A 17,204-nucleotide genomic window follows, 5' to 3' on the forward strand; every position below is an offset into this window, starting at 1 on the left:
ATGTTGTCAACAGTTTTGGGCCCCATATCTCAGAAAGGATGTGTTGTCATTGGAGAGAGTCCAGAGGGGGTTCATGAAGATAATTCCAGGAATAAAGGGGTTAACATGAGGTGTGTTTGGCAGCTTTGGCCTTGTACTCACTAGAATTTAGAAGAATGCAGGGGCATCTCATTGAAACCTTCTGAATGTTAAAAGGACTAGCTAGAGTGAATGTGGAGAGGATGTTTCCTATGGTGGGAGTACCCAGAACTAAAGGCACAGCCTCAAAATTGAGGGACAACCCTTGAGAAAAGAGGTAAGGAGGAACTGTCTTTAGGCAGTGAGTAGTGAATCTGTAGAATTCTCTGCCACTGACTGCAGTGCAGGGCAAGTCTGTGCATATATTTAAGGCAGAAGTTGATCGTTTCCTGATCAGTCAGGGCATTGAAGGATATGCCGAGAAACAGGCGTATGGGGTGGAGTGTATGGCGATCAGCCATGATGGAATGGCGGAGCAGACTCAATGAGCTAAATGGCCTAATTCTCCCCCTTTGTCTTGTGGTCTTATGGTTATTTATCACAGATCCTCCCCAGGCCATGGCAGGGTTCTGCTACTGTGAACTGTTCACAACTGGACAGTTCACAAGTCGGAAATGCAGCAGTGACCCCAGTTCCCTGGTGGCAGATAAATCCTGCAGCCCCACAATAACTGGAAAAAACCACCCTCATGCTGCCTGAACACTCATTTGTATGTGCAGGCAGTATGTAATTCAGCCCTGTGTAACAGAGGTAGGAGTTACACTTCACAGGGACTGCAGTGACATCGATGTAGTATGTGCAACAGCAGGGTGCTAAACAGTATTTTGATGCATTAGCATGGCATTTTGTTGATTATGGACCCAGTGAGGGATGGTTACATGGTTACAAGAAAAACAGACGCAGCAATTTTGCATTTTAATTGTCCAATATGTCTCACAATAGGGGTCAATGTCAAAGTAAAATTTATTATCAAAGTATATACTGGTGAGACCGCACCTAGAGTATTGTGTGCAGTTTTGGTCCCCTAATCTGAGGAAAGACATTCTTGCCATAGAGGGAGTACAAAGAAGGTCACCAGATTGATTCCTGGGATGGCAGGACTTTCATATGAAGAAAGACTGGATCGACTAGGCTTATACTCACTGGAATTTAGAAGATTGAGGGGGGGATCTTATTGAAATGTTTAAAATTCTAAAGGGATTGGACAGGCTAGATGCGGGAAGATTGTTTCTGATGTTGGGGAAGTCCAGAACGAGGGATCACAGTTTAAGGATAAAGGGGAAGCCTTTTAGGACCGAGATGAGGAAAAACTTCTTCACACAGAGAGTGGTGAATCTGTGGAATTCTCTGCCACAGGAAACTGTTGAGGCCGGTTCATTGGCTATATTTAAGAGGAAGTTAGATAGGGCCCTTGTGGCTAAAGGGATTGGGGGTATGGAGAGAAAGCAAGTACAGGGTTCTGAGGTGGATGATCAGCCATGATCATACTGAATGGCAGTGCTGGCTCAAAGGGCCAAATGGCCTACTCTTGCACCTATTTTCTATGTTTCTATGTTCCTACTTTGAGATTCATTTTCTTGCCGGTATTTACAAGAAAATAACAAAATACAATGGAATTTATGAATAACTATATCTAAACAACCAACCAATGAGCAAAGGGAGAGCAATGGTGCAAGTGGACAGGTGATATAGAGGTACTACCGAAAAGGAGTTGCAGAATCCTTGAAAGAGAGTTTGTAGGTTGTGGAATCAGTTCAGATATGAAGTGAGTGAATGATGAGCCGTAGCTGGAGAGACTGAGGACCCATAATTCTAAAGGAGTGGGTAAAGCTTTCTAAAAGAGGAATAATAAATACTTGTGACTTGAGAAGAAAATCAATGTTTCAGAGACTTGACAATGAACCAGGTGTAAGGGATAGAGCATTGCTATGATAAAGGGATTAAAGAACAGCCTTGCTTTTCACATGTATAATGAGATCACATGTATAATGAGTCAAAAGATCAAAATCAGATCAAATGTTGCAACTGGGAACTGGTGTCACACATTGAGCAGATTGGGAAACTTCCCAAAAAAATGTTTTTTTTTCCGGGTGTTACGAATGAGGAGCAACTCTGATGGGCAGAAGGGTACAGAATCTCCAATGCCCCCCCCCCTTTGGAGAATCGCAAATCACTACTATTCCGATGCTGTTATCAAAGGAAATGAGAGAGATAAACAGCTCATACAAATTTATGAGAGAGGGGCACAGCACAGGTTGGAATGTCTCCCATTGACAAAGAGAGAGGTTACTGCTATTGTCTCTTGGAGAAGGAATCGTGTATTGAGTCCTGCTCTATTCATTGAAACCCCTCAGGGGGCAACTAGAGTGGTCTGGTTGAGGGATTGCATCATCCCAACCTGATCAACATCTGAGACCCCGTGAGTGGGGATAAAAGTAGGGTCTGGGGTACACCCCTCTGACTCACCAGGAGAGATGCTATGAGACCGGTGGGGGCTTGTGTGTGTGTCCACCCTTGCCTGGGTGATGAGTCCTCCACAGAACGGTCTAGCTAAAGGACAGAGACAGATCAAGATTGTAAAAGGAAAGTCGGCAAGTTAATAGCTGTTATTCTCTCTCTCTTTCTCTCTCTCCAACAATTGCATCACTGCGAACAACAACTACTGCAGCCTGCATGAACTGAACTGAACTTTATATTTCCATCAGACAATTCATTATCCCTTAAACAATGATAGAGCTTATTTCTTATTGATTATTATTATACCCGCACTTTTAGGTTTAGTATTGATGACGTATATTATCTGTATATTTGCATTGATATTATTTTTGTGTATTTTTACTAATAAATACTGTTGAAAATAGTATCATCAGACTTCAACGGATACTCCTATCTTTGCTGGTAAGACACCCAGTTATGGGGTTTGTAACATGGGATACTTCCTTGCTTGATTAATGCCAAAGGGAATTTAGTGCTGCCCAGCACACACAAAAGAAAATGAAAGTTGTATCTCCTTCAGACAAATTGTTAATTTAAGCATGGAGAAAGTTTCAAATGTAATGTGGTGGAAGTTAATGGGAATTTGAAAAGAGGGGTTGAAAGTCATTAAGCTGCAAGACAAGTAGGTGTTGGGAGTGATCAGTAGCTGGTATAGGTTGGTATGCAGGTGTGTGTATTATGAACAATTTGGAGATAATGTATAGAAAGGCCAGCATGAATACATAGAGAATAATTGAGTAATGTATAGTGGCAATAAAATTGTGGATGTAGTTTCAGCAGCAAGTAACATTGCACATCTAGTTCATGGCAATGAATAGGGAGCAATGATAGGTGAACAGCAGTAACAGCGTGTACAATAATGGATAGGGTATGTGGCAATGGACAGTGTACAGTACTGAAGTAGGTAGTGAAATAATGGATAGGATTCAGAAGCAGGATACAGAGCAGTGTCATGCTCATGCAATGATGGTTATGATGGAGGAATGGATGTACAGGAAAGAAAAAAAAACCTGCATTGATGGATGGAGCATTAAGACAACATGCATATCAATATATGTTTCTTTCAGTGTTGGATTTAGGGGAATAGATGAATGATACTGAATTGGACATGTAATAGTGTGTAGACTGCATGAGTAAGGTACATAATGTAGCAATGGACAGGGCATACAATACATAGTGCATTGGGATCAGGTGTACAATTGATAGCTTAAGTGTAGGGATAGACTGTCTGGTGAAGGATATCATTTGGGATGGTGATGGTTACCAGAGTAAAGGTGCACATCTGTGAGTTTAGTGTTCATAGGACATGAGCAGAGTGTAAGTTAATAGGACCATACAAGAAGTAAAGATAAGATGTGATGGTAGACATAAGGATTGGATGTACAGAAATACACGTGTAGGCTATTGAGATGTGGTGGGGTATAAGATTAGTATGTATGACATTAGATAGGGCATTACCATCAAGCGTCTGGTGATGGGCTCGTGGTTTGACATTGTTCTGAAATTTGTTTCTCCATTCTCTTATGGTCAGGTTCTGAATAAATGAATCCCCAGAAAAAGAGAAAGGAGAGTAGAACTAATAGACCAGTCAAATGAGATGCCTTTTGTTCATAAAATAAATATTAATTATTCATAGCTGATACTACATTTATAAAGCTTGTGTGGATTTGGTATAGACTTCTGCCATTTTTCTTGCAGGATTACTAATACGAAACTGACATCTACTTGTTGTGAGAAACTTGCCACGGTGTTAGTCACGAACCAGACGCTCCGAGAACTAGATCTAGGCATGAATAAACTGGGTGATTCAGGTGCTCATGCACTATCTACTGCACTGAAGAACCCACACTGCAAACTGGAAAATCTGGGGTATGTACCGTTCTGTCATTTCAAGGCAACTTTTATTTCTATGGATAAAATCATCATTAGAAGCCAATGTATAATTATGTAAAAGTGCCCTGGAGATGGTGTAGCAGGCAACTGCAAGGTTAGGAAATAACAAGGTTGGTTTTAACCGATCCTTCCCACATCCCAGTTGTCTCCACCCTACCCAGTTATGGTTCAGATGGGCAGATGTACTCAAAGCCATCTTCCGCATCTATAATTGACCTTAAATCAGAATTAAGCTTATTTGCAAAAGCAAATTTAGTCACGTGATCTTGTTTTGTCTACTGGCCTGCTAATCACTGTGAAATCTGTCAATCACCCAATATAGTACTTGGATCACTGGGTTGGTAAGTTACTTGGATTACCTTTCAAGTATTGACACACACAGACCATTATTGTTGTTGCCATCTAAAAATAGTTGCCTCAAAACTGCACCCCATAAAAGGTACATAAAAATTGCTTTGCACACAACACGAATGTTCTCATAGCTGGTGGAGATTCTTCATACTTTTCATTAAAAGAAAAGCGAAAATCTAAAACTGCTCCAAATCTTCAGCAGGAAGTGTGCATGATGTTTGGTTCCTCATTTTGTCTATCAGTAGACTGGCTCTGAAAGCTGAAATACTGCAGTAGGTTTTTGCTGCAGAGATCACCTCTGAGCTTAGCTTGTCTTATGAGGGCAAGCCTCACAGTTACTCAAAGCTACTTAAAGATGGGAAGGAAGGCCAGTGAAGAATGTGGGTAGTGAAAAATATGTGACCCTTCCTCCACCATATTCTCCCTTCTTTCTCCAGCAGCCTTTTATATATTTACAGTGTTTGCCATGAAGAGAATTGAAACCCAAGACCCATTTCTCGTGATCTCCAGAAGTGAAGATGCATATTTTCCTTTTGGTGGGGAACCGCACTAACGACTTTATAGAGATAAATTTAAGCAATATAGTGCTCTTATAGAGCTTCCAGGCTGTGTATTATGACTAAACAGAACATATATTTAGTGCATCAAAATGGGTGAAATCTTGCCCCATGTTATCCATTTGTAAAAGAGTTTTCAAAGATAACCTGTTCTTTCAAACGAGTGTTGACCAGGACTCAAAGATGGTTTTCATCTTTTTCTTTCTACTCAGCCTAAAGGCCTCAAAGTAACTTGCTTCTTCTAGGCCAGGTGCAGCTGAACTTAATACAACTGTTAGAAACTTTGGTTTTAAGACTACAAGACACAGAAGCAGAATTTAGCTGTTTGGCCCATCAATTCTGCTCCACCATTCAATCATGGTTAATTTATTTTCCCTCTCAACCCCATTCTCTTGAATGTTTACCTATCAACCTGGGTTTTATATATCCAAAGGCAGCCTCCACAGCCATCTGTGGCAATGAATTCCACAGATTCATCATCATCTAGATAAAGAAATTCCTCCTCATCCCTGTTTCAAAGGGACATCCTCCTATTCTGAGGATGTGCCCTTTAGACCTAGACTCTTTCGCTATAGGAAAGATACTCTCCACATCCACTCTATCTACATATTGGATCCTCTCTCCTCATTCTTATTGCCTCAAATATTATCAATCTGCCCTATTGAAAATGACCTCGACTTTATAAAGTTTAGAACATAAGGCCATATGACAATAAGACACAACGACAGAATTAGGCCAGTCAGCCAATTGAGTCTGCACTACAATTCCAACACAGTTTGGAAAATACTTCTGAAATTTTAAACCAAATAAATTGCTGGAATCAGTTAGTTCACAATACAATTTTATATAATTAAAAATTATAACTTTTCCTTATAAATATTAAGATATGGTTGGTTGATTGTAATCTACTGTAAATCCAAAACAATCACACAACCAGAAAGCTTGTTCATAAAATTTTCTGCTTAGATTTCTTAAAATGAATGTGATTATAGCAGAGCTAAAGTATAACTCAGTCGATATGTGTTAACTAAGCTGAACACACTTTCAGCCCTAACCAGTGACTGAAGGGTATAAATTTGTTACTGATTGATGTCTCTTGGATCTGCTTCAGTTCATCAAGCATTTGCACTTCTAGTTTAGCTGAAAAATATAGGAAGCTGAAGGATTTTGTCTTTGAAGTTTCTGCATTTACCAGTTGTTCACAAGCCCAAGTGCATGAGAGGGCACTCCTTTTCAGTTTCCTTTTGCAGTTCTTCCTGGGAGAATAAAAAGGAGCTTCCAAAGGAGGCCAAACAGGAAGAGGAAATGAGAAGAGCTCTCTGCAGAGGGCCATACCATCCAAGTTTATTGAAGAGCATTTCTCACTACACAAATTTTTGCGAAGAATTAAACATGAGGTGAACGTGCACTGAAATATGTTCACAGCTCCAACCAGTTTCAGAGAAAACAAGGGCTACCATACAATTGCATTTTAATAGTCAAGGCTTCTCCAATAGTTCCGGCTTCCCATTTAGAAAGCACCTCTTCAGCTGGATGACTCAAACTTGCCTACATTAAAATCTGTTTGGAAGATTTTTGTCTACTTGTTTAATCTAATAATTTTCTCCATAATTAACTGCTTTTGGATTCACTGCATTTAATGATGTTTATCTTTCTTTACTGTCAAACTTAGAAACATAGCTTTCTACCTTATTATCCAAACAGTTCATAAGTGTAGTGAATGCTTAAGTCCCCACACAGCTTGGCCACATCTTGCCCACACTTCTCCATTATTTGTACTCTGTCTTCTGTCATTTGCCCAATTTCCTGGTCAAGTCATGACACTTGCATGCGGTTCCATGATTCACAAAAACATAGAAGCAAAGGAAGTTTATAAAACAGGAAAAGGCTGAGTCAAAGAATGAGCTACCCAACCTCCAGCACAAGCAATGTATCCCTGCACATCATGCGCCTTCTAGTACATAGCTTTGCCTCCTGATTTTTGATTCCCTGCCAAGGAAATTCTCCATTTATCCTTCATAATATTATGCACCTCAATTAAAAATCCTCTCAGCCTCCTGTGTTTTAAAGAAAGTAGCCCTAGCTTATTTAGCTTTATCCTCATAAATGCAACCTTTCAGTTCTGGCAACATCCTTGTGAATCTGTTCTGTGTTCTCACCAGTGCAAAGACTTGCTTCCTTTAATGTATTGAACTACACTATAATAAAGCTAACTTCCATAACATTTCAACATTACCTTCTGCTGTTACATTCTTTGGCATGGGCAAAAAAGGAATGGTTTCTATGTTATTTTAATCCAGTTATTGACAGTTTATGAAGCAGTAAACATCTATAGTTATACTGCCAGCCTGTAAGAAAATCAGACGATAGTGCTAGACATGTTCTAAAAAGTTCCACAGTTTACTTAAACTTTGATGAACTTCGAAATGATGTAATTGTGTGAAATAACCTTTAAATGAAAGAAGCTTCTTAATTTAAAATAAATAAATGAGCTATTTAGCTTATAATAATTAAAAATAAATGAATTAATGTTTTTAATGAAATGGTAGATAAAGTAATGTCAAAATTATAATTGCTCTAGACATTCTTCCAGAATAATGACTTTGGTCTCTATTTTATGTAGGCTGAATAGCTTATATTCAAGAGTAGAGGTATTCAGTTGCTAATTATATAATAGGGTAACCCAGGGCAGTAACAATAGGAAGCTCTTTATGAACTAGATAGTGAGATGCTGATCTCCCTGTCCTATTTCCCAGTGTCAATATAAGTGTTGTAGAGTCAAAGGGGTACTCAAGGCTCATAATTTTCCAGTCAGCCCTAATTTAGGTATCAACCCAACCACTGGACACACAGAATTCAAATAAAAAAATATTAGAACCTGGCACATTTTTGTCAGATTGAGCACTGCTTTCTTAACTTTATAAATTCACCTATAAATCATACCAAGTACATTACAGAAATTTACCACTTACAACTATATTCAAAGAACCATTCACCTGCTCACTTAAAATTGTCAGAAAGTCTAGAAGACAACTTGCTCAAATTTTGTGGTCATGTTTTGACAAAGAAGTTGTCATTTTTCCTGTAATAAACAGAAGACAAGACCATAACACATAGGAGCAGAGTGAGGCCATTTGGCCCTTCGAGTCTGCTCCTCCATTCCATCATGGCTGATTTATTATCCCTCTGAACCCCATTCTCCTGCCTTCTCCTCTAACCTTTGACACTGCTGACTAATCAAGAACCTATTAGCTTCAGCTTTAAATATACCCAAAGACCAGGACTCCATAGTCATCTGTGAAATTAATTCCACAGATTCACCAGCCCCTGGCTAAAGAAATTCCACTGTTCTAAAGGGACATCCTTCTGTTCTGAGGGTGTGCCCTCTGGTCGTGGACTCCCCCACTATAGAAAAACCTTCTCCACATCCATTCTATCTAGGCCTTTCAATATTCAATAGGTTTCAATGAGATATCCCTCCCCACCCTCTCATTCTTCTAAACTTCACTCTTCTTAGTTGGAGAATCTTCTGGTAGCCATGTCTTGATGCACTGTTGTATTCTGGAAAAGCCTGGCAGTTCTTGTCAATCCATGTAAGAGAAAGAGGTTTCACTGTTGGGAGGTAACATCAGCAGACATGGGAGGACCCCAATGTAGGGAACATCTGTTGTTGCAGCTGTATAATTTAGCAAAGTGCTTGAATTTGGCTGAACAATTTTGAAGTTCACTGCTTGTGAGAAATTTATCCTTTCTGCAAACAAATCAATCATATTTAGTTGCAAAGCATCATGGGCCTCAGAAAGATGGAAGGTAAGTTTATTAAAACGTCTTGAAAATGTGAGAACACGTAAGATGAGACTGTTCTTACCTGGGCTTGTGCTTAATGGAATGTAGTTTAGACAGTTCTTTAATAAAGTTGTTCAGAATTATGTAGGGAGAAACTGTTACCACTGACAGAAGGATCAAAAGCAGAAGTATAGGCTTTTTTGAAAATTAGGAAGTAAAAGGAAGTCCATGTAATAATAGGTTTTTTTTGGCAAGCACTCCTCAAAAGATGTTTCAGAGGGGAAGTGGGTAAAAGCGAAGAGGAAGCATTTACAAGGCAAAGTGAAAGTGTGCAGGAATGGAACTTAATGGATCACACTCTCAGAAAGATGTCAGAATAAACTAAGGAATTTCACTCGATGCTTCATGGTCTGAACTTGCATTCCCCGTGGGAGGCACTAAATCCATATCAACAGTGATATGAGTCTGCTGTACACATGTATCTGAAATTCAGTACTGCTGAATTTGTTAGAATTAATTTCTGAGGGAGAGTTGAAGCTATTATCACTATTTAGCAAGTTTAGGTCTGCAAATGAATTTTGTAATTTTTTTTGATTCTATGAAGCCTTCATGTCAACATTAGGCTGATTGGAATGTTCTCCCCTTCCACTAGCAGTGGGTCACATGGTGGAACAACGGTTAGTATTAACACAGCTCACAGCTGTATTAACCCAAGTTCAATCCCGACTTCAAGTGTTGCCTTGGTACAGTCAGCAACTTCTCCCCATGAGTGCTCCAGTTTCATCCCACATCCCAAAGCTGAAAAGACACCTGTAAGTTATCCCTTAGTATAGGTGTGTGGCAGGAGAACCAAAGGGGAGCAGATGGGCACATGAAGGAAATTGAGTAGCAGGGAAATAAGTTGGGGGAGTAGGGTGTTGGACTGGGGGGAGCTGCTCTTTCAGGAGCCAATAGTGAGCTAAATGGAATCCACGCCATAGATCTGGGCAATCTACATGTGTCCTTTCTCATCCAAGTTGTTTTCATGGCAGTGGTGTTTACAGAGCTTGTAAACCTGCAGATGTGAGAACTATTTTGCAGTACTGAACAGGAGTATTAACTATAACTGGTACAGCCATAGAATCTGACAGGAATCCCAATCTAAACTCAGAGTGTGATTCACCTGCAGAGTTGCATGGGGTGATGAAATTGAGAAGTAATGTTAAACCAGAGAAAGTAGCTACTAACTCCATTATAGTCACCCTTAATAACTTAAATCAGGAAAGTACCCTTGCACTTTGACATTTATCCTAACATACACTTCAATTTGATTTTCTTTTGGTTTCTGATCTCTTTAGGTTAAAGCGAACACTACTTACTGATGGATGCTGCTATGGGCTAGTGGCAGCACTCAGTACAAACCAAAAAATAACCCATCTGGATTTAAGTGAAAACTCACTTACTGATTGTTCCCTAAGCAATATCAGCAGCTTGATTCTGACTTGCAGCAACCTGATGGTTATAAGGTGAGTTTGAAATCTATTTACTACTTCCATTTAATAACTGAAATCAGTTTAAATTGTTAAGATACTAGACAAAGGAACCATGTCAATGCGGCCAGTTATATTTTTGCATAGTGGAATTTTACTTCTAAAAACTCAAAGGAAATTGATATAAGGCCAACATTTCTAACACATAAGGCCATACCTTGTTGGGCAGTCTCATCACCAGGAGTCACCGTCTGTAAGGGTCAAGCACCAGCATTTATTTGGTTTGGATATGAACAACCTAATATTCAAACTCCCCAGCTTCTTCATTCACAGTTGACATCTTATTCACAGAAAAAGTGTGTCCCAAATCTCCCTTGAAATAAGGTGAAACAAGGAGTTTAGGCTTGATGTCTGTCATCACTGAATCGGACAGCTTTTATATATAGTCAGTGGCCACTCAGAGTTCTCCTGCACACCTGTTCATTAATGCAAATATCAAATCAGCCAATCATGTGGCAGCAACTCAATGCATAAAAGCATGTAGACCTGGTCAATAGATGAATTTTTTCTTCAGACCAAACATCAGAATGGGGAAGAAATGTGATCTAGGTGACTTTGACCATGGAACAATACTTGGTGCCAGGTGGAGTGGTTCGAGTATCACAGAAACTGCTGATCTCCTAGGATTTTCACATACAACTGTCTCTAGAGTTTACAGAGGATGATGCAAAAAAAAAACAGAAAACATCCAGTGAGTGACATTTCTGTTGGCAAAATATGTTTTGTTAATGAGAGAGGTCAAAGGAGAATGGTCAGACTGGTTCAAGCTGACAGGAAGGTGACTTTAACTCAAGTAACCAGTGTTACAACAGTGGTGTGCGGAAGAGCAAATTTGAATGCACAATACATCAAACCTTGAAAGAAATAGCTACAGCAGCAAAAGCCCACAAACATACACTCAGTGGCTACTTTATTATGTACAGAAAGTACCTAATAAAGTGGCCTCTGTGTCCATTGTAACAAATGCTTATGTTGATTAAAAATAACCATATGGATATCTCAGAGTCATAGATCTAGAAATTCCTTCACAGAACTCTAAAGACATAAAACCGTAAGACATAGGAGCCCATCGAGTCTGCTCCAGTATTCCATCATGACTGACATTATTCCCACAACCCCAGTCTGCTGCCTTCTCCCCGTAACCTCTGACACCCTTACCAACCAAGAACCTATCAATCTCCACTTTATTATACTCAATAACTTGGCTTCCAGAGACAGTTGTGGCAATCAGTTCACCACCCTATGGCTAAAGAATTTCATCCTCATATCTGTTCTAAGGAGACATCCTTCTATTCTGAGTTTGTGCCCTCTTGTCCAAGACTCCCCTACTGTAGCAAACATCCACTCTACCTAGGCCTTCCAATATTTGATAGGTTTCAATGAGATCGTCCCTCATTCTTCTAAACTCTAGTGAGTACAGGCCCAGAACTATCAAACACTTATCATGTTGTATGTTAACCCTTTCATTCCCAGAATAATCCTTGTGAACTTACTCTGGACCCTCTCAAATACAAACCACTTCTTTGCCCATTCCTCCAAACTGCAGGGTAAACTGTATCCTTATTATAGTCACTGCCTCCTTAAGGTTCTTTTACTTTAAGCTCCCTAATCATACCTGGTTTATTACACAGCACCCAATTCAGAATTTCCTTTCCCCTAGCTGACTCAACCACAAACCATCTTGTATGCATCCACAAATTCCCTCTCTTGGGATCCAGAACCAACATGATTTTCCCAAGCTTCCTGCATATTGAAATCCCTGATGACTATTGTAATATTGCCATTGTTACATGCCTTTTCTAATTCCTGTTGCAATTTGTATCCCACAACCAGGCTATTGTTCAGGGGCCTGTATGTTACTCTAATTGGGGTCTTTTTACCATTGCAGTTTCTTAACTCTACCCACAAGAATTCTATATCTTCTGATCCTATATCACCTCTTTCTAAGGATTTGATTTCAGTTTTTACCAAAAGAGCCACCTCCTCCCCTCTGCCTTCCTGCCTGTCCTTTTGAGACAAGGAGTATTCTTTGATGTTAAGCTCCCAACTATGATCATCTTTCAGCCATGTCTCAGTGATGCCCACTACATTGTACCAGCCCACCTGTGACTGTGCCACACGATCATCGATTATCTGTATACTGCATGCATTCAAATATAACACCTTCAGTCTTGCTTTCATCGCCATTTTCAATTTTGCCCCCATGATACCCTTCATCTCATCTCCCTGACTGCATTTGCCCTATCATCTGCCTGTCCTTCCTCACAGTCTCACTACACACTGCATCTACTTGTATACCAACTGCCCTATCCCCAGCCCTATCACACTGTTTCCCATACCCCTGCCAAATTAGTTTAAACCCTCCCCAATAGTTCCAGCAACCTGCCAATATGGCCCCCCTCATGTTCAGGTGTAACTTGGCCTTTTTGAGTAAGTCATACCCTCCCCATAAGAGATCCCAATGACCCTGAATTCTGATGCCCTGCATCACTTCCTCAGCCTCACATTCATTCGTCAGATCATTTTATAATTACCCTCACTGACGCATGGCACAGGCAGCAACCCGGAGATTACTACCCTGATGAGAACAATGGGGTACAGTTATAAACCTGTGTAACCATAATCCTAACATTGTCCCATTTCTGGGTGTTTTATTACCCTTGGAGAAAATTAACCTGAGTTTCTGTCCAAGCACGAGAGAATCTGCAGATGCACAAAATCAATGCAACACACGCAAAATGCTGGAGGAACTCAGAAGGCCAGACAACATTCAAGGAAAAGAGTAAACGGTTGATGTTTTGGGCCAAGTCCCCTCATTAGGGCTCAAAAAAGAGATGAGGAGTCAGATAAAGGGTCTCCACCCAAAACTTCAGCTGTTTACCCTTTTTCATAGATGCTGCCTGGCCTGCTGAGTTCCTCCAGCATTTTTGTGTGCGTTGCCGAGGTTTTTGTTGATATTCTTGTTTATCCTTCTTACCTTTGCCTTTGGAATTTATAATATTGACAATAGTATAGCAACAATATTAAAAATAGTGTAACAATGATATTGATAATAATGCGACAATGATATTTACAATAGTGTAACAATGATGTTAAAAATAGTGTAGCAATGACATCGACATTAGTGCAAAGATTATATTGACATTAATGCAACAATTATATTGACAATAGTGTGACAGTGATACTGACAATATTGTAACAATTATATTGACAACAGTGTTACAATGATACAGTATTGACAATAGTGTGACAATGATGCTGACAATACTGTAACAATGATAGTGACAATAGTGTGACAATGATATTGACGATAGTGCAACCAGCAACATTTGTTTTCAGTCATGTTAAACCAAAAATTGGTAATCCAGCTTTACACAGAACTCTAAGTTATTTTCAAATTCTCATTTTCATTCCAACATGTCTGTCCATGGCTTCCTCTACTGCTGTGATGAGGTCACACTCAGGTTGGAGGAGCAATACCTTCTATTCCAACTGGGTGGCCTCCAACCTGATGGCATGAACATCAATTTCTCAAAGTTCTGGTAATTGACCCCGCCCCTTCACCATTCCCCATTTCCATTTCCTTCTCTTACCTTATCTCCTTACCTGTCCATCACTTCCCTCTGGTGCTCCTCCCCTTTCCTTCGACCCTCTCCTATCAGATTCCCCCTTCTCCAGCCCATTATCTCTTTCACCTAATGACTTCCCAACTCTTTACTTCATCCCTCCCCATCTCCCGGTTTCACCTCTCACCTACTACCTTGTACTTTTCCTCCCCACCCCCTGCATTCCTTCTCTGCCTTCTCATCTCTTTTTTTGAGTCCTGATGAAGGGCCTTAGCCCAAAATGTTAGCTGTTTGCTGTTTTCCATAGATCCTGCCTGTGCTGCTGAATTCCTTCAGCATTTTGTATGTATTACTTTGATTTCAGCATCTGCAGATTTTCTCTTGTTTATTCTTCCAGCTCAATTCTCCTGAAACTGTGAAACTTAAACTGTGATCTCCTGTGTATCAAACATAGATTCACACATATGCATGAACTGTGTTGTCCATGGAAGTCAAAGTCATGTTTACACTTAACTTCCAGCATGAGGGTATCCCTGGCAACAGCCACTATCTCTCCGACATCTCACAGTTTTCTTCACCCAGGTGCACTGCAAGGTTACCCACTCGTTCTCACACAGAGTATGACACAACCACCTTTCATCCAGCGGTGAGAACAAGTAGAGAAGACATGGGGATGTGTGCATATTGCAACGTGCACAAACTTGCTGGCATGGAAAGTCTGCTCTCCTGTAGTACTAGTCCACTTAGAGTCCTCACTAGCATCATGTCCAGATTATCTCCATGTCTCTCCTGCAGGCACTGTTCTTCATCAGTCTGTCCCTGTTTCCCTGACCTCTGCGAACAATCTGTTATCCCCCTCTTAATATGCAGCACTTATTTGTAAAGTAGCAACTCTCCACTGTAGCTGGAAGAGTGCTACCTGTATTTCAGAATGACACTTTAAGATCTAGCTACAAGTGTCACTCAGGAGGTAAGAAGCTCAGGACTTGAAAAGTATGCTATTTAGAGAATGACCTGGTGGAGAAACACAGCAATGCTCCTCTGTAACTTTATAATTGAAGATCATGATCTTTATTGAACTTTCACAAACAGCTTTAAGGTCATCCATAATAATATTAAAAGCTAATGAATCCAACTTAATGTTTGTAGATTTAGAGTGGAGTGTAGAATGAGTAGATGCAAATGTGTTATTTCCTTCCAAAATATACAGTTCATCAGTTTCTTGCAATATTTCTGTTTGGTGTAGGCTAGAGGAAAACCAGTTCACTACAAATGGCCAGATAGCCATAAAGAAGCTGAATCTGAAGAAACCGGATGTTGAGATTTTTGTAGACAGAGATGTAAAATATTTTGGAACATTTCTTTAAGTTATGATCTTTTTGTATCCTTAGTAATTATTTCAATAATTCCTTTATGTTTGAAAACATCTTGGGTGTATTTCATGATTACGGACTAGTGCTGAAACATTTGAATGGAACAGATTCCACAGCCTGACACGTCTATACAGAATTGGCACCAACAATCTCATCCAGTTAGAACAGATTTTCTAATACCTTGTATATCATCAGCTGAAATAGCAGAGCTGACATTTCAGCATCATTGTTCTATGCTACGTACTTGTGCCACCTCATTTTATGATTAATGATATTTACTGTTTGCTAGATTTTATGTAAATCATTAACAGATTATATACTGCATATGTAGATTTATCATATAAATATCTCATGATTTTAATGAAAGAAAATGAACCTTGAAATTCATTCACACTGGCAATCAGGAGTGGCAAAAGAGCCTGAATTGCAATCATCAATTCACATGTGGAAAACAGAAAAGTTTTAATCTTAAGAAGTCTTATAACACAAAAAAGTGAACACTATTGTCCATAATGTTGTTGGGGAATGTTTTTTTTCTGATAAGCAATCGCTTTTAACTTGATGGCTGAATAAGAGTAGAAATAGCACGGAAGAAAAGATCATCTTGGCTGAAACCAGGCACCGGGCCTATGTCATTCACTATGCCTGAGGTCACAAGTGAGCAGTAGTTATGATTTGATATCTTTTTTCTATATTTGATAAAGATATCACTTTGCTGATGGGAACCACAAAGAGTGGTGAATGCTTCCTGCCATCCTTCATAACATTGGCCGGCCTGTGTAGGTGAAAGTCCATCTCCTCCCCACAAGGGGTCATGATTGTTACCTTCTGTATAGATCCTATGACAGACACTTAAGGCCAGTGAGACTTCAAGCAATGTTGCCTCTGTTTGTAAGTATAGGTGTCAATGGTATTCCTTTGGAATCAAGTTGAAACACAAAAGATGCTGATGACCCTCTGTGGGTATAATATCCACTTCTTGTTCCTTCTTGTTCTAATTTCCTTTAATGCTCTCCCTCCCCCACTACATCTAAAATCTTGGTAATGATTTATCTGATGATTTTGATCTATTGATTTCTAAAAAATGTCGATGCAGATTCTTCAATTTGTAAATGATTCTTTAAGAAGGACCAATGTCACAAAACTTGCACCCAATCATTGTATTTTCTGTTATAATAACCATGAAATTTATCATAGATGCAAGATTTCTGTTAGTTAACAACATTTCTCTTTTGTTATAATGCAGCTAATAATGACAATCAGCTGATTTCAGGTGAACTTTATTAAATTTGTGAATTCTCTTTGTTGTTATTTCTTGTTGGTATAGTGGGTAATTGTGTTCTAACTGCAGCAGAACGTTTATGAACTGCAGAGTAAGGTTTAGCTAAAGATTGGATACCTTGATATTTGATTGGTTTCAATTGTTTGCACCAATTACTTAGAAAAGCATCCCAGTTTGTAGCACTAACCATGGTATATAGCGGGGCAGTACATTTTACTTTGTTTCTAAAATGTAGTAACCTTCTCTTGTATTATAACCGTGCTAATAATTCTTCAACAAAAATGTTCCATCATCTGCAAATCAACCAGATCACGTACGGGAGATATACAAAGATTTTCAAATCCCTCTCGGAT

At 39.5% G+C, this 17,204-nt stretch overlaps 1 protein-coding gene and 1 long non-coding RNA gene across 3 annotated transcripts in view; one reads left to right on the forward strand and one right to left on the reverse strand.

The window, feature by feature from the left end:
* The window catches only part of LOC132390573 (NACHT, LRR and PYD domains-containing protein 3-like), a 31,688-nt gene extending 16,125 nt beyond the window's left edge, over positions 1-15,563 (forward strand). The window contains exons 8-10 of the mRNA XM_059963183.1: positions 4,213-4,383; positions 10,439-10,606; positions 15,443-15,563. Coding sequence (XP_059819166.1) covers positions 4,213-4,383; positions 10,439-10,606; positions 15,443-15,563 — 460 coding nt within the window. The remainder of the gene's footprint in view (positions 1-4,212; positions 4,384-10,438; positions 10,607-15,442) is intronic.
* Positions 1-17,204, reverse strand: part of LOC132404603 (uncharacterized) — a 43,637-nt gene that overhangs the window by 17,474 nt on the left and 8,959 nt on the right. The gene's annotated exons all lie outside the window — the stretch shown is intronic.

Source organism: Hypanus sabinus, chromosome 2 (genome assembly GCF_030144855.1).
Source record: "Hypanus sabinus isolate sHypSab1 chromosome 2, sHypSab1.hap1, whole genome shotgun sequence".
Lineage (NCBI taxonomy): Eukaryota > Metazoa > Chordata > Chondrichthyes > Myliobatiformes > Dasyatidae > Hypanus > Hypanus sabinus.